The sequence below is a fragment of the Eretmochelys imbricata genome, chromosome 8, assembly GCF_965152235.1.
Source record: "Eretmochelys imbricata isolate rEreImb1 chromosome 8, rEreImb1.hap1, whole genome shotgun sequence".
Lineage (NCBI taxonomy): Eukaryota > Metazoa > Chordata > Testudines > Cheloniidae > Eretmochelys > Eretmochelys imbricata.
Genome location: NC_135579.1, coordinates 804,217 through 828,238, shown reverse-complemented (window position 1 = coordinate 828,238; position 24,022 = coordinate 804,217). Strand labels below are relative to the sequence as shown.

General features: G+C 60.3%; 2 protein-coding genes across 2 annotated transcripts in view; one reads left to right on the top strand and one right to left on the bottom strand.

Annotated features, from left to right (window-relative positions):
* Positions 1-18,166, top strand: part of DBN1 (drebrin 1) — a 34,037-nt gene extending 15,871 nt beyond the window's left edge. The window contains exons 6-15 of the mRNA XM_077824295.1: positions 3,120-3,197; positions 3,993-4,144; positions 10,107-10,170; positions 10,495-10,557; positions 11,024-11,138; positions 14,496-14,633; positions 16,443-16,577; positions 16,669-17,243; positions 17,620-17,719; positions 17,840-18,166. Coding sequence (XP_077680421.1) covers positions 3,120-3,197; positions 3,993-4,144; positions 10,107-10,170; positions 10,495-10,557; positions 11,024-11,138; positions 14,496-14,633; positions 16,443-16,577; positions 16,669-17,243; positions 17,620-17,719; positions 17,840-17,910 — 1,491 coding nt within the window. The 3' untranslated portion in view covers positions 17,911-18,166. The remainder of the gene's footprint in view (positions 1-3,119; positions 3,198-3,992; positions 4,145-10,106; positions 10,171-10,494; positions 10,558-11,023; positions 11,139-14,495; positions 14,634-16,442; positions 16,578-16,668; positions 17,244-17,619; positions 17,720-17,839) is intronic.
* A 1,228-nt stretch (positions 18,167-19,394) lies between these two features.
* On the bottom strand, positions 19,395-20,460 carry PRR7 (proline rich 7, synaptic). Its single transcript, XM_077825239.1, has 2 exons — positions 20,166-20,460; positions 19,395-19,783 (listed from the first exon to the last, which is right to left on the bottom strand). The coding sequence occupies exons 1-2, from the start codon at positions 20,458-20,460 to the stop codon at positions 19,395-19,397; spliced, it is 684 nt and encodes a 227-aa protein (XP_077681365.1).
* Between the last annotated feature and the right edge of the window lie 3,562 nt (positions 20,461-24,022).

The window sequence follows — 24,022 nt, the reverse complement described above, 5'->3', positions numbered from 1 at the left end:
CCCTCCCTGAAGTCAGGGCATAGCGCCCCTCGCTGGCTCTGGCTACGGGTCACAACCAGGGCTCCCTGGGGGTTGCTTGGCCAGTCTTCTAGGTCCCCCTGCCCCCAACACCTCAGTGGGCAAATGGTGGTGCACCCCCACATCCTTGGGACCCTCCTTGGCCCTCCATTTCAGATGCACCCTCACCACAGGCACCTTGAATGGGGTCCCGCCCACCCCGCTCAGGGTCAGGTAGGTGTTGGGCACCACCCGATCTGGGGCCACCATCTCGGGCCGGGCCAGCGTCACCTCTGCGCCCGTATCCCACTATCCCTGGACCTTCCTCCCATCCACCTCCAGGGGAACAAGGCACTCGCTCCTTAGGGACAGCCCCGCACCCCCTTCTAAACTGAAAACCTTGAGTCCGGAGCATCTAGCCCTCCAGAGGAGCTGGCCTGGGGTACTCTTCCTCTTGAGCAGTTGATAAGCTGCTAGCCCACCTTGCCTGGGCCGTCTGCCCCTCGTCCGACTGGGTCCCTACCCAGTTAACCCTGGGTGGGTTCGGTCAGCTCAGTCTGTCCCTGAGCCTGGGGCACTGGGTCTGTACGTGGCCTCTCTGGCCACAGTGATAGCAGCTCGTGTCCCGTTGGTCCCCTCGAGCGGGTCAGCTAACCTGACGCCGGATGTTCCCTTTGGGAGGGGGTTCTCCATATTTTCCCACTGGAGGTCCCATGGTGACTCTCTCTCTGCATCGTGGTGCGCCTGCTTGTTTGGGATTCCTCTTTGCTACCCCCTGACCAACCACAGACTCGTCGGCCAGCTGCCCTGCATGTTGCGGGTTCTCGGGCTTTTTGTCCACCAACCACAGCCTCAGATCAGATGGGCACCGTTCATACAGTTGCTCCAGTATGATTAGGTCGAGCAGGTCCTCCTTAGTTTGGGCGCCATCCATCCACTTGCTGGCATATCCCTGCATCTGGCGGGTCAATTGTAGATATGTGCCCTCAGGGTTTTTACGTTTCCTCCGGAACCTTTTTCGGTACATCTTGGGAGTCATCCCAAGCTCGTGTAGCAGGGCCTTTTTGAATAGTTCGTGGTCCCCTACCTCCACCCCTTTCATTCGGCTGTGCACCTCCATGCCTTTGGGGTCCAGTATGGGGGTGAGAAACTGGAGCCTGTCTGCAGGGCCTACCCTGTGCAGCTCGCAGGTGTTCTCAAAGGCATTCAGGAAGTCATCTATGTCCTCCCCTTCCTTACACTGGGCCAGGGAGCCCTTGTCAAAGCTCGGTGCAGTCTTGGATCCCCCCACACTCACTGCAGCCGGAGGCTTGCTGGTCCTCAGCCTGGCCAGCTCCTGCTGCTGCTGCTTTTCCCGTTCTGCTCGCTCCTCCAGCTCATGCTGACGCTGCCTTTTGTGGTCCTGTCGCTCCTTCTCTTGATCTTCCAACTCTCTCAGTCTCATCTCCCTCTCCCATTCCAGCTGCCGCAGCTCCAGGGATGGGGAGCTCTGGTGGGAGGATCCCCGGCTGGCTGCTGGGGTCAGGGTGCCCTCGGTATTCACTGGGCTCCTCCCAGCCGGTCCCCTAGGCATAGGTAGGAGGGGTCTCGGGATGCCCTCGGCAGCAGTCTGACCCCTCCCAGCTGGGTCAGGTAGCGGGACCCACACTGCCTCTGCTGGGCTGCTTCCCTCGGAGACAGGGATCGGTGCAGGGATCGGTGCCCAGTCCTCCAGCTGGGCAACCAGCTGCTCTTTGGTGAGCCTCCCAGTGCGCAGCCCCCTCTGCCTGCTTAGCTCCACCAGGTTGCTCTTAAGGCATTTAGCGTACATCTTCCTGCTGGCCACTCGCAGGCCTGTGTGCTCTCAGCTCCCCACGGCTTCCAGGAGGAACCCCTAGTGTGCCAGCCCTTCTCCAGGTCACCACCTTTCTCCCGGGGTCAAGCTGCAGACTCCTCCACCCTGAGACTGCTTGCTACAGTTCCCAGGGGGACACCATTATTGCGACAGTCCTCGCTGGTCACACAGTCCCAGGGGTTAAACATAGCTCTTCCACCCCCCGAAACTGCTCCTCTCTGAATCTTCAGCATGCCTGGTTCCCATCAATCCCTTTTCATTTTACTGCTCCCCAGTCATGTACTGCAGGAAGCGCCATCCATGAGGTGCAGTACATCCCACCGCTACCACCAGTTGTTAAGAAGCGTGGGGGAGTCAGGGTCCTGTATCCCCGCTTCCTCTGCGATTCACATTCACCGTGATCTCTTAGCCAGCCGGTAGAACAGAAGGTTTATTAGAGATGACAGAAACACAATCCAACCCAGAGCTTGTAGGCATAAACAGGACCCCATAGTCAGGTCCTTTGGGGGGGTGGAGAATTTAGACTTCCTTCTCTGGGGCTCTCCCCTCGTCCCCAGCCAACTCCCCACTCAAAAACTCCTTCAGCGTCTCACCAAGCTTCCCCCAGCTCCTCCTGCAGCCTTTGTCCAGTTTCCCAGGCAGAGGTGTAACCTCCCCCTTCCCATCCTGGCTCAGGTTACAGGCTCTCAGTCTCCCATCCCCAGTGAAACTCCCTGGCAACATTCCCAGGTCAACACTCCCCCCCCTCCCTGCTGCATCACACCAGGCTGGAGGGGGAGCCCCGGCCCAGTCCCCCACCTGCATCCCTCTCCCCAGCAGGTTAGAGATCCTGCCCCACCAGCCATCCTCAGCTGCCTCGCCCAGACCCACTGCTCAGGATCTGGGGCTCTCAACTGTGGGACTGGGGAGTCCAGCGCTATCTGGCACCTGTAGAGCCCTCTGGCCCCATGCTGCCCGGCTCCAGCATGGTGGGGCTGTTCCAGCACGGGGCGCCTTGTGGGAGTCACAGCAAAGGAGCCCCGGAGCCCCAAACCCCCTATCGATACCTGGGGGGGACATGACCTCTGCAGTGCCATGGACCCCTGTGGGAAAATCCCACTTGCTGCAGGTGCTGTCCCCACCACTGATCCCAGGGAACTGCCAGGCCCTCTTCCCCTCTTTCCCCCTCGTGTCCCCCCCCCGGATGCTGGGGCACCACTGCGTGCCCTCTCCCCCAATCCCGGGACATTGGTCCCACCCACTGATGCTGGGGCACTGCTGCACCCCCGCTGACCCCTTTCTGTTCCAGGGCACGACCTATCAGAAGACTGATGCAGCTGTAGAGATGAAACGGCTCAACCGGGAGCAGTTCTGGGAACAGGCCAAGGTAGGGGCAGCCGATGGGCCTGCCATGGGGCAGAGGCAGCAGTCCTGGGCACCCCCCCCCCTGTGTCCAGGCCTGGCCCAGCCGGCAGGTCTCTGCAAAGCCTGAGCTGCCCTCCTGTCCTCTGCACCCCTCACCATCTGTGGCTGGGGTGTGTCCCGAGCCCGCTCTTGAGAGCTCCCCCAAAACCAAGTGGCATCTGGGGTAGCCAGGCGCAACCTGAGTGTTGCTGTGACCCCACACACCAGGGTGCGGTGCCCGGAGCGGGGGGAGCCGGGGACGCACCAGGGTGCGGTGCCCGGAGCGGGGGGAGCCGGGGACGCACCAGGGTGCGGTGCCCGGAGCGGGGGGAGCCGGGGACGCACCAGGGTGCGGTGCCCGGAGCGGGGGGAGCCGGGGACGCACCAGGGTGCGGTGCCCGGAGCGGGGGGAGCCGGGGACGCACCAGGGTGCGGTGCCCGGAGCGGGGAGCTGGGCCAGCCTGGGGAACAGGAGCTGTTGCCGCAGGGTGAATGGGCCGGACTTGCTCTCCGGCATCCCTGCAGGGCCATTTGGTTTGGAATGGGGAGGGATTAGGGTTTCACTGTCAGGTTTTGCCCCAAGTCTGCCAAAAAACTTCTCCACGACTCTGCCCAGCCCTGGCTGCTGAGCAGGAGATTGTCCTTGAGCCGCTGGTACTGCCGGAGGCCTGGGATGCCTCTCCATGGTGTATGTGTGGGGGGTGTCCTGTGGGGCCCGGGGCAGGCAGGGGGCCCCTGTGGGGTAGGACCCTGGTGGGCTGACGGGCTGCCCCCGCAGAAGGAGGAGGAGCTTCGGAAGGAGGAGGAGCGACAGAAGGTGCTGGAGGAGCGGCTGCGCTTTGAGCAGGAGCGCATGGAGCAGGAGCGCATGGAGCAGGAGGAGCGGGAGAAGCGCTATCGGGAGCGTGAGGAGCAGATTGAGGAGCACAGGCAAGGGCTGGGCTCGACTTGGTTCTCAGGGGAGGTGTGGGAAGATTCTGCCCCCCGCCATGCATGGGCAGGGGACGAGGGGCTATGTTCAGGGTGTTTGTGAGCGCCCTGCCCTGCATGCATGGGGGAACGGCGTGGGGGGAGCATGGCACGGAGAGATGGGTCTAGGGCCTGCGTGGGGCAGGGCGCTGCATGCTTGTTGATGCATAGTTGGGGTGGATCTGGGGGCTGCTTGGAGGGGGGGCAGGGCACTGTGTAGGGCAGGGCGCTGCATGCTTGCTGATGCATTGTTGGGGCGGATCTGGGGGCTGCGTGGATGGGGGCAGGGCGCTGCATGCTTGCTGACGCGGTGTTGGAGGCGAGTCTAGGGGCTGCGTGGTGCCACCTGGAACTGGGATACCACTGAGCCCACCTGATCCCCCAGCAAAGGTGCCAACTTTTCAAATTGCTGGTGGGTGCTTGACCCCCAGCTCGACCCCAGGCCCTGCCCCCACTCCACTCCTTCCTCCCAAGGCCCCCTCCCCGCCCCACCCCTGCCCCCTCCCCCAAGCGCACCACATCCCCGCTTCTCCCCACTCCCTCCCAGCCTCCCTGCATGCCGCGAAACAGCTGTTCGTGGTGGGCAGGCGGCGTGGGGAGGGAGGGCGAAGTGCTGATCCATGGGGCCTGCTGGTGGGCAGGAGGCACCGGGGGGGGGGGGTGTGTGCGTGGGAGCTGACTGGGAGCTGCTGGTGGCTGCAGATTCACACAGATGCTGAGATCAGCTCTGCATGGGAAGATTCAGCTAACGAACTGCCCAGCACTCAAAGTGCACAACCCCCTCTAGAGGGCAAACCCAAAATTATACCATCTTGCACTGCACAGAGATCTGTACAGCATAAGCTCATGAAATTTGCCCCCTCCCTCATTGTGGAGAGGAATATACACAGCTTGGTGCCCCAAGTTATGATTTCCACACACAGGCTGGTCTTAGACAAAACAACGTAAGTTTATTAACTACAAAAAATAGGTTTTAAGTAGGGCTGTCGATTAATCACAGTTAACTCATGCGATTAACTCAAAAAAATTAATCGCAATTAATCGCAGTTTTAATTGCATTCTTAAACAGTAGAATACAAACTGAAATTTATTAAATATTTTTGGATGTTTTTCTACATTTTTCAAATGTATTGATTTCAATTACAACCCAGAATACAACACGTACAGTGCTTACTTTGTATTATTATTTTTATTACAAATATTTGCACTGTAAAAATGATAAACAAAAGAAACCGCATTTATCAATTCACTTCATATAAGTCATGTAGTGCAATTTCTTTATCATGAAAGTGCAACTTACAAAGTAGAATTATGTACAAAAAATAACTTCACTCAAGCAAAACAATGCAAAACTTCAGAGCCAACAAGTCCACTCAGTCCTATTTCTTGTTCAGCCAATCGCTAAGACAAACAAGTTTGTTTACATTTGCGGGACATAGTATTGCCTGCTTCTTATTTAGTGTCACCTAAAAGTGAGAACAGGTGTCCACATGGCACTTTTGTAGCCAGCATTGCAAGGTATTTTCATGCCAGATATGCTAAACATTCGTATGCCCCTTCGTGCTTCGGCCACCATTCCAGAGGACGTGCTGATGCTCATTAAAAAAAAATATATGTTAATTAAATTTGTGACTGAACTCCTTGGGGGAGAACTGTATGTCTCTGGCTCTGTTTTACCTGCATGCTGCCATGTACTTCATGTTAGAGCAGTCTTGGATGATGACTCCGCACATGTTGCTCATTTTAAGAACACTTCCACTGCAGATTTGACAAAACACAAAGAAGGTACCAATGTGAGATTTCTAAAGATAGCACTCGGCCCCAGGTTTATGAATCTGAAGTGCCGTCTAAAATCTGAGAGGGACAAGGTGTGGAGCATGCTTTCAGAAGTCTTAAAAGAGCAACACTCTGATGCGGAAACTACAGAACCCAAACCACCGAAAGAGAAAATCAACCTTCTGCTGGTGGCATCTGACTCAGATCGAAGAAAGTGAACGTGCATCGGTCTGCATTGCTTTGAATCGTTATCAAGCAGAACCCATCATCAGCATGGACCCATGTCCTCTGGAATGGTGGTTGAAGCATGAAAGGACATATGAATCTTTAGTGCATCTGGTGCATAAATATCTTGCAACGTTGGCTACAACCATGCCATGCGAACACCTGTTCTTGCTTTCAGGTGACATTGTAAACAAGAAGCGGGCAGCATTATCTCCTTCAAACGTAAACAAACTTGTTTGTCTGAGCGATTGGCTGAACAAGAAATAGGACTGAGTGGACTTGTAGGCCCTAAAGTTTTGCATTGTTTGTTTGAGTGCAGTTATTTTTGGTCCATAAGTCTACATTTGTAAGTTCAACTTTAATTGTCAAGAGATTGCCCTACAGGACTTATATCAGGTGAATTGAAAAATACTATTTCTTTTTTCACAGTGCAAATATTTGTAATAAAAAATAAATACAAAGTGAGCACTATACACTTCGTATTCTGTGTTGTAACTGAAGTCAATATATTTGAAAGTGTAGAAAACATCCAGAAATATTTAAATGGTATTCTGTTACTGTTTAACAGTGCTATTAAGTGCGTGATTAATTTTTTTAATCGCTTGCAAGCCCTAATTTTAAGTGATTATAAGGGATAGCAAACAGATCAAAGCAGATTTCCTAACAAATAAACCAAAATGCAATCTAAGCTTAATGTACTAAAGAAATTGGACATATGTAGCAAATTCTCACCCTAAACGTTGTTTTAGGCAGATTGCAAAGATTCTTGAAGATAAGCTGCACTTGCTTGCAGCTTAAAACTCCAGTTATTCCTTTCGTAGGCCAGACACCCTCTAGTCTGGGCTCAGCCCTTCTCCCCTAGTCCAGTCTTTTTGTTCTCAGGTGTTTCCAGCAGTCTTCTTTCCTGGGCAGGAAGTCAGTGAAGAACAAACCACGATGATGTCACTCCCCTGCCTTAAATAGCTTTTGCATATGGCGGGAACCCTTTTTCTCCCAGTTTTATTCCCACGCTCGGTCAATGGGAAAACACTAGTATTATAGAATCAGAACTGGAAGGGACCTCGCGAGGTCATCTAGTCTAGTCCCCTGCACTCATGGCAGGACTAAGTATTATCTAGACTACCCCTGACAGGTGTTTGTCTAACCTGCTCTTAAAAATCTCCAATGATGGAGATTCTACAACCTCCCTAGACAATTTATTCCAGTGCTTAACCACTCTGACGGGAAGTTTTTCCTAATGTCCAACCTAAACCACCCTTGCTGCAATTGAAGCCCATTGCTTCTTGTCCTGTCCTCAGAGGTTAAGGAGAACAATTCTTATTCCTCCTCCTTATAACAAACTTTTATGTACTTGAAAACTGTTATCACGTCTCCTCTCAGTCTTCTCTTCTCCAGACTAAACAAACCCAGTTTTTTCAGTCTTCCCTCATAGGTCATGTTTTCTCGACCTTTCATCATTTTTGTTGCTCTTCTCTGGACTCTCCCTCCAGTTTGTCCACATCCTTCCTGAAATGTGGCGCCCAGAACTGGACATAATATTCCAGTTGAGGCCTAATTGTGGTATTGCCACCCTTGTAGTGACAGAGGATGTGGAAAAAGCTAATGTACTCAACGCTTTTTTGGCTCTGTCTTCACGAACAAGATCAGCTCCCAGACTGCTGCACTGGGCAGCACAGCATGGGGAGGAGGTGACCAGCCCTCTGTGGAGAAAGAAGTGGTTCGGGACTATTTAGAAAAGCTGGACGAGCACAAGTCCATGGGGCCGGATGCGCTGCATCCGAGAGTGCTAAAGGAGTTGGCGGATGTGATTGCAGAGCCATTGGCCATTATCTTTGAAAACTCCTGGCAATCGGGGGAGGTCCCGGACGACTGGAAAAAGGCTAATGTAGTGCCCATCTTTAAAAAAGGGAAGAAGGAGGATCCTGGGAACTACAGGCCAGTCAGCCTCACCTCAGTCCCTGGAAAAATCATGGAGCAGGTCCTCAAGGAATCAATTCTGAAGCCCTTAGAGGAGAGGAAAGTGATCAGGAACAGTCAGCATGGATTCACCAAGGGCAAGTCATGCCTGACTAATCTAATTGCCTTCTATGACGAGATAACTGGCTCTGTGGATGAGGGGAAAGCGGTGGACATGTTATTCCTTGACTTTAGCAAAGCTTTTGACACCGTCTCCCACAGTATTCTTGCCAGCAAGTTAAAGAAGTATGGGCTGGATGAATGGACTATAAGGTGGATAGAAAGCTGGCTAGATTGTCAGGCTTAACAGGTAGTGATCAATGGCTCCATGTCTAGTTGGCAGCCGGTATCAAGTGGAGTGCCCCAAGGGTTGGTCCTGGGGCTGGTTTTGTTCAATATCTTCATTAATGATCTGGACGATGGCGTGGATTGCACCCTCAGCAAGTTTGCAGATGATGCTAAACTGGGAGGAGTGGTAGATACGCTGGAGGGTAGGGATAGGATAAGAGGGACCTAGACAAATTGGAGGATTGGGCCAAAAGAAATCTGATGAGGTGCAACAAGGACAAGCGCAGAGTCCTGCACTTAGGACAGAAGAATCCCATGCACCGCTACAGACTAGGGACCGAATGGCTAGGCAGCAGTTCTGCAGAAAAGGACCTAAGGGTTACAGTGGACGAGAAGCTGGATATGAGTCAGCAGTGTGCCCTTGTTGCCAAGAAGGCCAATGGCATTTTGGGATGTATACGTAGGGGCATTGCCAGCAGATCGAGGGACATGATCGTTCCCCTCTATACGACACTGGTGAGGCCTCATCTGGAGTACTGTGACCAGTTTTGGGCCCCACACTACAAGAAGGATGTGGAAACATTGGAAAGAGTCCAGCGGAGGGCAACAAAAATGATTGGAACACATGACTTATGAGGAGAGGCTGAGGGAACGGGGATTGTTTAGTCTGTGGAAGAGAAGAATGAGGGGGGATTTGATAGCTGCTTTCAACTACCTGAAAGGGGGTTCCAAAGAGGATGGAGCTAGACTGTTCTCAGTGGTAGCAGATGACAAAATGAGGAATAATGGTCTCAAGTTGCAGTGGGGGAGGTTTAGGTTGGATATTAGGAAAAACTTTTTCACTAGGAGGGTGGTGAAGCACTGGAATGGGTTACCTAGGGAGGTGGTAGAATCTCCTTCCTTTGAGGTTTCTAAGCTCAGGCTTGACAAAGCCCTGGCTCGGATGATTTAGTTGGGATGGGTCCTGCTTTAAGCAGGGGGTGGGACTAGATGAGCTCCTGAGGTCCCTTCCAACCCCGATATTCGATGATTCTTTCTTCTGCACTGCCTTCAGAGCTGGGTGGCTGGAGAGGGGTGGCTGCCAGCCGGGTGCCCAGCTCTGAAGGCAGTCCCAGCAGCAGCACAAACGTAAGGGTAGCAGAGTGGCCACCCTCTTCCCCCACCCCCCCAGTAACCTTGCGACATCCCCCCCACACCTCCTTTTTCGGTCAGGACCCCTACAGTTACAACACAGTGAAATTTCAGATTTAAATAGCTGAAATCATGGTGGCGTGGATGGAGCGTGGGGGGGGCAGGGCAGGGCGTGGCTGGGGGTGGGGGGGCAGGCCGCGGCGTGGATGGCACTTGGGGGGCGTGGTGTGGAGAGCTGGGGCTGGGGGCTGCGTGGGGCAGGGCACGGCGTGCTGGCTCGTGCATTGTTGGGGGCGGGGCTGGGAGCTGCGTGGGGCAGGGTGCAGCATGGATGGAGCATGGGGGGGAAGGGCGCATTGTGGGGGGACAGGGCATGCTGTGGATGGACTGTGGGGGTGGTGGGGCAGGGCGTGGCTGGGGGATGCATGGGGCGGGTCTGGGGGCTGCGTGGGGCAGGGCACACCGTGCTGGTTGGTGCACTGTTGGGGGTGGGTCTGGGGGCTGCCCCCAGCAGCCGCTCAGGCCCCCTCGCTGGCTGTCATGGCAGGCGGAAGCAGCAGACTCTGGAGGCGGAGGAGGCCAGGCAGCGCTTGCAGGAACAGTCCATCTTCGTAAGTGATGTCCTGGGCTCCCCGCGGGCCACCGCCCCAGCCCCCCTCCCCGGGCCGCAGCCCCACTGCCTGGGGCAGGGACTGTTGCTTAATTTGTGCCAGGGCTGAGCCCTGGCCCCCACAGTTCTGGCGGGTCGTTGCCCCAGCCCCTCTTTCGTTGCAGATGAAGCCCTGGAAGGGGCCCTGCCCTCCAGAGGCCCCTGCCTCTCTGCCACCACAGCGGGGGGGCCTGGGATCCCCCGGTGCTTCTCGGAGGGGCCCTGCCGGGGCAGCTCTGCCGGGGCTGGGGCTGCAGTCGGGGGTTGATGCTGCCTCTCTCCCCAGGGTGAGCAGCAGCCCGGGGCGGAGAACGGGCAGGAGCTGAAGAAGTCGGAGTCGGAAGTGGAGGTAAGCGGAGCTGGGTGGCCGTGGGGCCGGGCAGAGCCAGGCCATGGCAGGGCAGCTGTGGGTTCGGCAGGGTGGGGGGCTGGTGTGGGACTGAAGCAGGCCATGGTGGGGAGGGTGCAGAGGGTGGGCATGGATGGCAGGGTGGCGGGTGGCCCGCGGGGCTGGCCACAGATGGTGGGGTGAGCAGAGTGGGGCACAGTGCAGTGGGGTGTGGATGGTGGGCTGGGGCTCGGGCCATGGATGATGGGGCTCGGGCTGCAGTGGGGGGGCATGGGTGGCAGGGCCAGGCAGGGTTGGGGTGGTGGGGCGGGGAATGGGGGCAGGCTCAGGTGGTGCCTGGGGGAGGAGGGGTCCAGGCAGGACAGGGCTGGGGCAGGGGGTGGGGGGCTCACGGCAGGACAGGGGCGTGGTGGGGGGCTGGGGGCGCTGTGGTCGGACACTCACGGCTCCGTCTCTGCCTTGGCAGGAAGCTGCTGCCATCATCGCACGGCGCCCCGACAACCCCCGCGAGTTCTTCAAGCAGCAGGAGCGAGTGGCCTCGGGCAGCTCCGAAGCCACGTCCCCCTTCAGCCAGAGGACAGGTGCGGGGCTGTGGGGCCAGGCGCAGGCATTCGTGGTGGGGCCAGGCTGTGGGCAGGGAAGGGCAGCAGGCAGATGTTGAGGAGGTGCCTGGCTGCGGGCGTTGGGGGGCCAGGGACGTACGTTTGGGGGGGGGGTAGGGCCTGGCTGCGGGCGTTGGGGGGCCAGGGACGTACGTTGGGGGGGGGTAGGGCCTGGCTGCGGGCGTTGGGGGGCCAGGGACATACGTTGGGGGGGGGTAGGGCCTGGCTGCGGGCGTTGGGGGGCCAGGGACGTACGTTGGGGGGGGGGTAGGGCCTGGCTGCGGGCGTTGGGGGGCCAGGGACGTACGTTGGGGGGGGGGTAGGGCCTGGCTGCGGGCGTTGGGGGGCCAGGGACGTACGTTGGGGGGGGGGTAGGGCCTGGCTGCGGGCGTTGGGGGGCCAGGGACGTACGTTGGGGGGGGGGTAGGGCCTGGCTGCGGGCGTTGGGGGGCCAGGGACGTACGTTGGGGGGGGGTAGGGCCTGGCTGCGGGCGTTGGGGGGCCAGGGACGTACGTTGGGGGGGGGGGTAGGGCCTGGCTGCGGGCGTTGGGGGGCCAGGGACGTACGTTGGGGGGGGGTAGGGCCTGGCTGCGGGCGTTGGGGGGCCAGGGACGTACGTTGGGGGGGGGGGTAGGGCCTGGCTGCGGGCGTTGGGGGGCCAGGGACGTACGTTGGGGGGGGGGGGTAGGGCCTGGCTGCGGGCGTTGGGGGGCCAGGGACGTACGTTGGGGGGGGGGGGTAGGGCCTGGCTGCGGGCGTTGGGGGGCCAGGGACGTACGTTGGGGGGGGGGGGTAGGGCCTGGCTGCGGGCGTTGGGGGGCCAGGGACGTACGTTGGGGGGGGGGGGTAGGGCCTGGCTGCGGGCGTTGGGGGGCCAGGGACGTACGTTGGGGGGGGGGTAGGGCCTGGCTGCGGGCGTTGGGGGGCCAGGGACGTACGCTGGGGGGGGGGGTAGGGCCTGGCTGCGGGCGTTGGGGGGCCAGGGACGTACGCTGGGGGGGGGGTAGGGCCTGGCTGCGGGCGTTGGGGGGCCAGGGACGTACGCTGGGGGGGGGTAGGGCCTGGCTGCGGGCGTTGGGGGGCCAGGGACGTACGCTGGGGGGGGGTAGGGCCTGGCTGCGGGCGTTGGGGGGCCAGGGACGTACGCTGGGGGGGGTAGGGCCTGGCTGTGGGCGTTGGGGGGCCAGGGACGTACGTTTGGGGGCGGGGCCTAGCTGTGGATGTTGAGGGGCAGCTGTATGTGTTTGGGGGGGTCCCTGGCTATGGGTGTTGGGAGGTGGGAGGGTGCATTAGGGGGTAGGGCCTGGCTATGTACGTTGAGGGGGCAGGGATGTACGTTGAGGGGGTTGAGGTAGCAGAGCCTGGCTGTGGGCGTTGGGGGGTCAGGGACGTACGTTGGGGGGGTAGGGCCTGGCTGTGGGCATTGGGGGGGGCAGGGGAGTGAATTGGGGGGTGGGGCCTGGCTGTGGGTGTTGGGGGGGGCCTGGCTGTGTGTGTTGGGCCAGTCCCTTCCAGCCGGCCCCCCGCTCCCCTCCAGGGCGTTGATGCAGTGTGGGTGCTGGGCTAGGAGTAAAGTTCCCAGGTGTCCGGTTTTTGACTGAAAAGGGAACCGGGCAGTGTCCAGTTGGATGTCCTGACTGGACACTAAAAGTCTGGTTACTGTGGGCGGGGGGAAGTGGCAGCCTGTCGCCCAGCCCTGGTGCACCGGCTCGGGCCGTGGCAGCCCCTTTGAGGAGCAAGGTTTGCAGGGCTGTGGCGGAGGACAGAGTGGGGGGCCCACAGCGAGTGGGGTGAGGGGCTCCCAGGGGCATGGAACGTTCCCTGGGAGGGACGGGATGCAAGCTGCCCTGCTAGCCAGTGCTTCTCCTGGCCACGCTCTCAGGCAGCCCCAGGGTGGGGAGGGAAGGCGGCTGCTGGGCAGGCAGAGCGGAGGGAGGTGGGGGGCTGCCAGGCAGGAGGGCCATGCCTCGCTCCCCAGCGGGGCTGCCTGGCTGCTCCAGTCCAGCCGCAGCACTCTTGTGACCTGCACTCCCGGGCAGCCTGCTGGAGCTGGGCTTTGCAAGTCCTTTGGGGCTGCTCATGCTGGAGTTGAGGGTGGAGAGGAGCAAGTGAGAGGGGGAGAGGAGTGGGGGGGTGGGGCCTCAAGGCGAGAGGCAGAGAAGAGGCAGGGCAGGGGCGGGGTCTGGAGGAAGGGGCGGAGCAGCGGCAGAGTCTGGGGGAAAAGGTGGGGCCTCACAGGAAGAGGCGGAGCAGGGGCGGGGCTGGAGGAAGGGGCGGGGCCTGGGGAAGAGGCGGAGCAGGGGAGGGGCTGGAGGAAGGGGCGGGGCCTGGGGAAGAGGCGAGGAAGGGGCGGGGCCTGGGGAAGAGGCGGAGCAGGGGCGGGGCCTGGGGAAGAGGCGGAGCAGGGGCGGGGCCTGGGGAAGAGGCGGGGCCTGGGGGAAGGGCCGGGGCCTGGGGGAAGGGGCGGAGCAGGGGCGGGGCTGGAGGAAGGGCCGGGGCCTGGGGGAAGAGGCGGAGCAGGGGCGGGGCCTGGGGAAGAGGTGGAGCAGGGGCAGGGCCTGGGGAAGAGGTGGAGCAGGGGCAGGGCCTGGGGAAGAGGCGGAGCAGGGGCAGGGCTGGAGGAAGGGCTGGGGCCTGGGGGAAGAGGCGGGGCTGGGGCGGGGCCTGGGGGAAGAGGCGGAGCAGGGGCGGGGCCTGGGGGAAGAGATGGGGCGGAGGGGTCCAGTTTTCAGACATTACGATGTTGGCCACCCATGCTAGGTGGGGAATTGGGGGGTGGGCAGCGCTGCCCTGGGCAGGGCTGAGCAGATGGGGAAGGGTGTGGGGAGTCCAGGCTGCCCAGGGATGGGCTGGGCTTGGGATGTGCCTCTTGGGGGGCCATTCTGACCTGCCGATGGGCTCCAGGGTTGGAGGTATGCCCGCTCCTGGGGGTTTTCTCAGGGCAGGACAAGGGGACATGTCTGTCTGGAGCTGCCAGGCTGGGCTGGTCGCTGCCCCCTTCTGCCTGGAGCTTGTGGGGTCATGGGGCCGGTGCCCCATGTGCAGCGTCCTGTCCTGTTCCTGCCACGCAGGATTGTGCTACTGACCACAGGGAGCCAGGGCTGCTGCGGTCAAGACAGAAGTGCAGGCATCCGTCCCCCGTCCCCCCCGTCCCTGCTCCCCCCGTCCCCTCAATGCCCTTGATCTGCCCCGCCCCCCCGGGGTGCAGCTCCGCCCACACTGCTCCTCCCCGTTCATGGTGGCACTGGAGGGCGGGCTGGGCACTAGACCTGGGAGACTGACTGTTCTCTCTGCTTTCTCTGTCTCCGTGCGTCTGTCTGTCTTTCTCTCAGCAGGTCGTCTGCACTGTCCTTTCATAAAGACACCTGACAGTGGGCCGCCTTCCTCCTCCTCCTCCTCCTCCTCCCCCCCGCGGACCCCCTTCCCCTATGCCACCTGCCACCGCACACCAAACCTCTCCTCCTTCTTCCCATGTAGGTAGCAGTGCCCGGGCGAGTGCCCAGGCCCCGCCCTGCTGGGGGGAGAGCGCATTGGGGAGGCCCCATCCTGCCCCTGCCCCGAGGCCCCATCCCCCCCCCCTTGCCACCCCCTGCACGTGATCACTGCAGAGGAAGGTGGCAGCTGCAGGGCACTAGAGGTTTGGCGAGGGAGATGGGAGGAGAAAGCAGCTGCGGGGACCAAATGAGAAGGCCAGAAACCTCCTTTCTCACAGACACTGTGACGAAGTGGGACTGTTCTTAATGTTTCCTCTGAATAGTGTGGGGGTGCCTCAGTTTCCCCTAGGCAGTACATCCCACCGCTGCCACCAGTTGTCACGGAGTCCCCGGGTGATGCTGTGGAAGTGCTCCCTGCGAAGCCAGTCAGGACTCTGGGGCAGTCTCCTTTCTGTGAGCAGCCTGTCTTCAGGACACACAGCTCACACAGCTTCCACCTTCCTGGGTCTGACCTTGGAGCATTCAGCATCCTCTCTGCCCCTCCATGCGCTTCCCACAGCGAGTCCGCTCATGCGGGGCTCCTGGGGAAGGCAGAGGGTCCTGCCCCCCAACTTCGCAGTCAGACGTGACTCTCAGCCAGCCAGTAAAACAGGGGTTTATTAGACGACAGGAACATGGTCTAAAACAGAGCTTGCAGGTGCAGAGAACAGGACCCCTCAGCTAGGTCCATTTTGGGGGGCAGTGAGCCAGACAACCCCATCTGCACTTCACTCCATGTCCCGGCCAGCCCCAAACTGAAACTCCCTCCAGCCCCTCCGCCTCTGGGCTTTGTTCCTTTCCCTGGGCCAGGAGGTCACCGGATTCCTTTGTTCTCCAGCCCTTTAGCTCTCACCTTGCAGGGGGGAAGGGCCCAGGCCATCAGTTGCCAGGAAACAGGGTGTTGGCCATTCTCTGTGTCCAGACCCCTGCACACATCTGCCCTCTAGGGCTCTGCAAGGATCATACACCCCCATCCCACCACCTAGAGACTTAAGAACTGCATAGGGGAAACTGAGGCACCCCCACACTATTCAGAGGAAACATTAAGAACAGTCCCACTTCGTCACAGACACCAGCTGGGGCGTGCTGGGTGGATGGGGCGTGCCGGGGGAGGGGGGCGTGGCTGGGGCCAAGAGGCTGGGGCATGCTGGGGGCCAGGGGGCTGGGACGTGCCGAGAGGCTGGCTTCCGTAGAATAAATATTTAAAATGTCTCCCTAAAGTGGCGACTGGGTCAAGTGGGAGCAGAATCGCCCCTGTCCCATTGGGGGGCCTACTCCTGCTGCAGTCCTGCCCCCGTGGCCTGGTGAAGGGGAGGGGGCTCTATGGCCTGGCGTGTGCTAGGTGCTGGGCTCAGTTCCCATGGGGTTTCTAGCTCTGGCGGGGGTGTGACTGTAGGCCTGGGGCCTGAATTCCTGCCTGGCTGTCTGGGGAGCCTTGGGGCGTGGGGGAGCGACCCTGCCCATGTCCGTGAACCTCAAGGGCTGGCCCCGTCGCCCTGGGGCCCCAGCCGCCTGCCTGGAGCGTCCTGCTCTCAGGCCAGTGCTCAACCACCCTGGGGCCTGTGCTCTGCCAGGCCTTTGCCCCTCACCCGGCTGCAGGCCCCAGTGGGCAAGCAGGGTGCCCAGCAGGTGCCTTACGGGAGGAGGCACCCCCAGGGACTCTTGGCGGCAGAAGGGAACGGCAGGGTGGGCTGATGGTGGGAGGGGTGCATGCAAACGAGGGGCCTGCTTATTTGTACATGTGCCAACGCACTGGCTGGCGAGGGGTCGGCCTGGGGCCCCTTCAGCTTCCGTCTCGCTCGTTCGCAGGCAGCCAGTCGGACACTCACAGAAAGGCCTCGGCCGTGGGCTGCAGCCCCTGTGACTCCAGCCCGGCCTCCACGCCTGTCGGGGAGCAGATCGAGAGGGCTCTGGACGAAGTGACGCAGCAGGCCCCGCGGAAAGGTGGGGTGCAGGGGAGCCCAGGGTGCCCGTCCCCGGAGGGCAGGCGGGAGCTGGGGCTGGACTCTGATGCGCTCTCTCCCCCTCCGTGCAGACTCGCCCGGACCCAGCAGCGAGGTGCTGGCACCGCCGACAGCAGACGAGCCGCCCGGGGACCCTGCGTGGACAGCGGCACAGGGGGGCGGGCTGGGCCCCACCGAGGACCTTGTGTTCCTGGAGCCCAGAGAGCCGCTGCTGTTCCCCGTGGCCGTGCTGCCCGCAGAGGAGTCCTCGGGCCCCACGCGGCCCCCCGGCCCCGAGAGCCTTATCGACCTGTGGCAGAATGACAGCATCGCCCCACCCGCTGCCTGGGAGCTGGCCACCGCCGCATCGCCAGGGCCTCCCGCGCCCCTCCTGGTGGAGGTGGAGGTGGACGTGCCCCCAGGCACCCCTGCGACCCCCGGCCCCCCTGACGACAACCTGCTGAACTTCGACGAGCTGCCCGAGCCACCGGCCACCTTCTGCGACGCGGAGCAGGACGAGGAGCCGGCCAGCCTCATTGCCATGGAGGGGCCGCACCAGATGACGCTCAGCTACCAGCATGCCCTACAGGAGGCTGCCAGCGGGCAGCAGGCCCCCGAGCCCCAGCTGCTGACGAACGGGGAGATGGCCCAGAAGGAAGGGGTGCAGGTGAGCTGGGCACCAGGTTCCTGCTGCACCTGGAGCCCCTTCCCCCAACCTGGTCAGGCAAGAGGCTCCCTGGGGCGCCTGCCCCATACCTACTGAAGCCCCAGCTCTGTCCTCCACGCCCTGTGGACCCCTTGGCGGGTGGGCTCTGGCTCCTGGGCCTTCCCGGCTGCAGAGCCCAGCTTGAGCCTGCAGCAGTGGCAGTGGGAGGGGTGTCCTGGAGCTGCATGCAGGGCCCTGCTCACCTCCCTGTGCTGGCAAGTCCTGGGCTGTGGCCAGGTGGTAAAGGGCCAGCTGGAACCACTGTCCCACCAGCTGCTCACTCTGCTCTGGGCTCCTCCGTGGCTGCTGCTGATGGCGGCTCCGTTCTCCTTTCCAGGCCAGCGAGGGCTACTTCAGCCAGTCTCAGGATGAAGAGTTTGGCCAGGTGGAGACTTCTGCCAAAACTCCTCCTGCTGTGTTCTACGCCAAGCCCCCCGGTGAGTGGGACAGCCCTCTGCATGTGGGGGGCAGCCCGAAGCCCTGCGTTGCTCCCCCTCGGGAGGGGGTGCGGGGGGTCACTGGGCCGCCTGGTGCTAACGTGTCCGACTCTCCCACAGAGATCGACATCACCTGCTGGGATGCCGACCCGGTGCCTGAGGACGAGGAGAGCTTTGGGGGCAGTGTCTAAGGCTGGGCCCTGTGCGTGTCAGACCCCCGGGACCGCCACCGTGAGATCCCAGCAGTGCAAGACGGCCACAACGAGGGGCCCAGCCCCATCCCTCTCCGTCTGCGTGTGCCCCTGGGCCCGGCTGGATGGGCCAGCCCCGCGGCACCCCTGCCCTCCCAGGGCAACTTTTACAGCTTTCCTCTCTCTCTCTCTCTCTTTTTTAAAAGTTGTCTCACTAGGAGCCACGTGGGTACGCCCGCCCCCCTCCCCTGGTAGCTCCCTGCTTCCCCACCCCGCCGCTCCTGCCTCTTTGCATTGAGCTTATATATTTCTCCGTGCCCCTCAGCTCCCCTGCCCTGGTGCCCTGAGGGAGGCTGGGCAGCTGGTGCTCTGTGCATGGGGCAGGGGCCTCATTTGCCTCTTGCCCGCCGGCTCTGCCCAGAGCCCTGAGAACTTTGCACGAATTAAAAATAAATATGGCAATAAAATGGCCCTGTGTGGGTGCGGCTCTGGCTGGCTGCAGCCCCCTCACTTCAGAGGCGCCCCAAGGTGCTTGTGCAGCAGAGCCCCGCCCCCGAGGGGAAGGTGTTCCCCCTGCAGGTGTTAAGCACCCCTATGGTGGGGGCTGGGAGAGAGTTAGTGCCAGGCTGCCTCTCCCTCCCTGCCTGAGGCTGTCTCAGCTGCAAGGACCCTGCCAGTCTCAGTAGGAGACTGTGGCGATCCCCCAGACTGTGAGCCCTCCTGTGCCCCCCCGCTTTGTCCCCCCCTTGCTTGGTCCCTTTCTCAAGTACAGTAACTGGTTTTTTTGAAAGCACAAATTGTGTATTGGCAACGTGCTAATGTATGTTAATAAATAAAGCCTCCACCCTGGCCTGGGCTGAGCCTGGCTGCTTTCTGTGGGAGCGGCAGTGAGCTGGGCTGGTGAGTGCATGGGGGAGGCCACCCTGCTCCAGCCCTGGCTGCAGGACCTGGGCTCTGGGCCTCGGCAGCCTGCAGGGTCAGTGGGCACCTGTGCTGTGACAGAGGCCCAGCCTGCCCTGGGGGAGAGTGGATCCAGGCTGATCTGCCCAGCCCTCTGGGGCTGGACTCACCTGCTGAGAGGGATGCTCCAAGCCCCCTTGTGGAGGGCAGGGTGGAGCCTGCCCCGAGTCTCCCACCCCCCCCAGCCCAGGCAGCCTGGCCCTGCTTGGAATGAATCTGGTGCCACAAACTTTTATTCTCAAACTGTAACAAACAAACTAGGAAAAAGCCAAGTGCAGGGCCTGCTCGGAGCCCCAGTCAGCACCAAGGGCGCCTGCAGGGGCCCACGGGGCGAGATGGGGACCAGCCCCTCACACACTGGCCGCAGCAGGCAGCGCTTCACATTGTCCAGGCAGGGTTTGCACTAGCCCTGAGGTGGGGCCCAGGGCCGGCTCCCAAGGAGAAGGGGCAGCTTGAGCCCAGGCAGGCCCTGCTCCAGCCCCAGTCCATGTAGGCTCCAGTGTGGCGCTCTGCCCGGCAGGCCCCTAAACCGCCGTAGTCCTGCCAAACAAGGGCATGGAGACAGGGAGGTGCCAGGCTCCAGGTTCATACGTGTCCCTGCCACTGAGCTCCGAGTCCATCCAGCTGGGGAACATGCGCTGGGCATGCTCAGCCTCCAAGTAGAGGGCAGGGCAGGCGGGGCCCTGGCTGGCAGAGCTGGGCAGGTGCAGGGCTGAGCTGTAGCCTCGGTCCAGGAAGAGGGGCTTGTAGCTGGGGGGCTGCTCCTGTTTCTCGGGGCGCTCGTGGCTCAGGAATGGGGCGTTGATCTTGCGGTACAGCCCCCGCGTGTCCATGAGCACCTCGCTGTAGGGCGGCGGTGGCTCAGCCATGAGCACCGCCTCCTCGTAGCACGGGGGCTTGGACAGGTCCGACTCTGCAAGGCAAGCAGCATAGACAAGCACTGAGTGCAGGGGCTGCACCAGCCCTGGGGCCCAGGCTCGCCCCCTTCTTCCACGTGTAGATGGGGCCTAAACCGCAGCCTCTATGAGGGCTGCAGGGCTCCAGCCAGCAGGATGGGTGTCCGTATGGCACGCTGCCCTGGGCCCGAGCACAGCCAGGCCCGGCGGCCTCAGCAGGGCCAGGCAGCCGGGGGTCCTGCTGGATTGGCCACTGGGGCAGCACGGGGCTGCTGGAGCCAGAGTGGCTCTCAGGGGCTGGCCCTGCCTCCGGCTTGGAGCCTGCGTGAGCAGCGCCCGCTACCCTGCCTTGGGAAGCCCTGGCGGGGATGGGCCGGGCCGAGGGAATTGGCACCTCACCATGCCTGTAGCTCCAGGGCCGGGGGGCCGGGGCGGGGGGGTGGCGCGGCTCCAGGCGCAGCCGGGGGGGGATGGCTGTGGCCATGCCGGGGGGGCTGCCCGAGAAGCCCTCGTAGTGCAGCGGCTCCATCTCCAGCGCACGCAGGTTCTGCTCCCGCAGCCGCTGCTCCTGCCGGCTCTTCAGACGGCGCCGCAGGGAGCTGCAGAAGCAGCAGAGCAGCACGACGAGGCCCCAGATGAGCCAGAAGCCGGCGAAGCAGGTGAGAAAGGTGTAGGTGCCCTGGGACATCGCCATGGTGGCTGGGCTGGGGGCCGGGGGCCGGGGCGCCCCTCAGCTGCAGGCAGGCACCGCACGCCCGCTGCCCATCGCCTGGGCCCAGGTGCCAGCTCCGACGTCTCGTCACTGGCTCAGGGCTGCCCCCACGCTGCCAGCACCCGTTGCCATGGCGCCTGCTCCCCGCGCCGGGGACGGATGGGAGGCAGAGCCGGGGGGCGAGGGTCAGGGCCTGCCCTGCTCCCCAGGCCCCAGGCAGGGACGACCCGGGGGGGGGTGGGCACTCCGGAGGGGCTCGTCCGCCGCAGGGATCTGCAGAGCCGCAGGCCAGGCTGGGTAGCCCCGTCCAAACCAAGAGCGCCCAGCCCAGCTCCTTCCCATCGCTGTGCCGAGCAGCCGACGGTGCCCCCTGCAGACAGACAGACAGACAGACCGACTGACTGACCTGAGCATGACGGCCACACCGCTGTGCCCCTAGTGTCTCACCCACAGGTAAGGGATCCCAGCTCAGGGTGGCCAGGCCGGCTCCCGGCTACAGCCGTGTGGATTCCCTCTGGCTGGGTCCCTCCCTCCTCCCCATACCGACTGCCACCCATTAGCCCAGGCCCCCTTCCCCACCCCCAGCTGCTCATTTAAGGGCTGCGTTCCCACGTGCATGTTCCCACCCCCCTCCGTAGGCAGGGTCCCATGCCTTGTGCATGCCCTACCCCAGACACCAAGGCTGGTGCTCTAAGGTGGCCAAGGCACCAAGCCCAGCAGAGCCTGGTCCAAAGGGACTGTGAAGAGAAGGGGGGCACCGGGCTTGCCAGCCTCCTGGGAAGGGCTGGGGTTGGCATGGCAACAAGCTGAAAGATTCTAGAAATGGGAGGCCTTGCTTATAGCTGGCAGCCCCAGACCCTGTCTGCTTGGGGTCAGGATGAGCTCCTCTCCCCGTCTGCTTCTCAAGGTTCACCGAAGGAGCCAGGGAGGCAAGGGAACTGGAAGGAGCTGGGTTAAACAGCTTCCTCGGACCCCAGGATCCACCATGATGCCACAGGGCCTGTCAGCCTGGTCCTGACCAGGCCAGAGAGCAGCAGCCACTGCTTCAGTGAAACACTTCTAAAGGGACAAGAACGGATAATTTTTACTCAAGAGTTGTAAAAGAATTGGCTAAGGAACAGCTGAGTAATTGGTAATATCTCATAATTCTTGGACAATGGGTAAGTCTCAGAGAACGGGAAAAAAGAATATTGTCACAACATACCCTTTTAGCTTAAGTGAGATGAGCCGGGTAACTATCGGCCAATTAGTCTGATGTTAATCCTGGGCAATATCATAGAAAAGCTGCTACAGGATGCAATCAGTAAAGAATAAAGAGGAGAGCAGCATAATTAATGTCAATCCACGTAGTTTCACAGAAAACAGGTCTTGTCAAACAAACTTGGTATTGTTTTGAGATTACAACCATAGTTAGTAAAGGTAACTTGACAGGATAGTTAGATTTCTGTAAGGCATTTAACTGTAGCCCCACAGTCCTCGATTACATTATTAATTGATTGCATTCGTACAGTGCTAGTTCTTAATGAAGCACAGATTAAATGGACTAGAAACTGGCTGACAGATTCCAAAAGCAGTTATCAATGGGGTATTTTCATCCCCAGAGGCTGTCACGGGGTGACTGGCCCCTTTAAGAGGGAGCGGGGCTGGCGCACCCATGACTGATTACTTGGTGCCCAACTGGGTTTACAGGAAGCCCGTGGGCCCTAAACGGGAGCCAGCAGCGGGGGAGGGGTGCCGTCTGGACTTCTCAGCCCAAGGAGGGAAGGGGAAGAATGACCAAGAATTGCTGAATAAGGCACCTGAAGGACGCTGCTGGGGAAGCTGAAACACAGGCCCAGCAAGGAGGCCTGTGCAACCCCCAAGCTCACAGGGACAGACTGAGCAGAACCTGGGAAGGGCTAAAAATTGGGCCAAATGGAGAGGCTGGGAGCTAGCCAGAGCTCAGGGAGGAGGTGCTGCTCCCCGTGGGAGGCTGGTGGAGCAGAGACTTACCTTTGGGTTTGCTTTATGTTAATGAACCAGTCCCCAAGGAAGGGGGTTGGTATTGCATGGAAGCCTCCATGGAGCATTCCTGGGAACCTGCGAAGGGGAAACCGAGGCCGTGTGCTGCAGAGCCACCCCTGGCCGTAAGAGGGCAGCGGGGAGGTGGCCTGCCCTTTACATACATCTGGTTTCTAGAGGGGTCCGGCAGGGGTCTGGTTTTGGCCAAAGGCTGTCAGTATCATCTGGCTGAGGATAAAGCAGTTGCTCTAATTTTGCAGAGGACAAAAATTGTTGGCGTGATAACTGCTGACGGGTCAGTTCTGCAGAGTGATTCGCATCACACGGTAAAGTGGGCTCAGCCCCATTCCTTTAACCCACTTACACGCAGGAACCTGGAGGACTGGCCGCACTCCCAGGCTGGGGGACAGCACCTTGGAAAGCAGCAACGCAGACCAGGACTTGGGCTCATGACAAACCTGCTGAATGGGAGCACCCAGCACAGGGCTGTCGCTAGGAGGGCAAACGTGATCCTTGGCTATATGAGCAAGGAATCACCGCGTTACAGAAATGAAGGGCTGGAACCACATCGACATGCCACCGAGCCCAGCCCCCTACACTGAAGCAGGACTAAGAAAAGCTGGACCCTCCTTGGCAGGTGTTTGTCCAACCTGGTCTTAAAACCCTCCAATGATGGGGATTCCACAACCTCTCCAGATGCCTGTTCCACAGATTAACCACCCTGAGAGTTAAGAAGTTTTCCTAATATCTAACCTCTATCTCCCTGGCTGCAGACAAAGCCCCTTGCTTCTTGTCCTGCCTTCAGTGACATGGAGAACAACTGATCACAATCCTCTTTCGAACAGCCCTTCACATAACTGGAAACTTATCAGGTACCCACCCCTTAGTCAGTTTCTTTTGTCAAGACTAAACACGCCCAGTGTTTTAACCTTTCCTCATAGGTCAGGCTTTCTAAACCTTTGATCAATTTTTTGTTGCTCTCTTCTGGACTCCCTCCTATTGGTCCACATTTTTCCTAGTGTGCCGCACCCAGAACTGGACACTCCAGCTGGGGCCTCACCAGTGCTGAGCAGAGCGGGACAGTGACCTCCCCTGGCTTACGTACGACGCTCCTGTTCATACACCACCAGGGAGATATTAGCCTTTTTTTGCAGCTGCATCATATTGTTGACTCATGTTCAATTTGTGATCCACTGTAACCCCAGACCCTTTTCAGCAGGGCTATCACTTGGCCAGTTATTCCCCGTTTTGTAGCTGCACGTTTGATTTTTTCCTTCCTAAATGTAGTACTTTGCACTTGTCTTTATTTAATTTAATCTTATTGATTTTAGACCAATTCTTTAATTTGTCAGGGTCATTTTGAACTCTAATCCTGCCCTCCTAAATGCTTGCAACCCCTCCTAGCTTGGTGTCAGCTGTGGATTTTATAAGCACCCTCCCCACTCCGTTACCCAAGTCAGGGACGAAAATAGTGACTAGGACCAGCCTCAGGACTGATGCCTGCACTAGCTCCGCTCTCCCAGTTTGACAGCGAGCCGCTAAC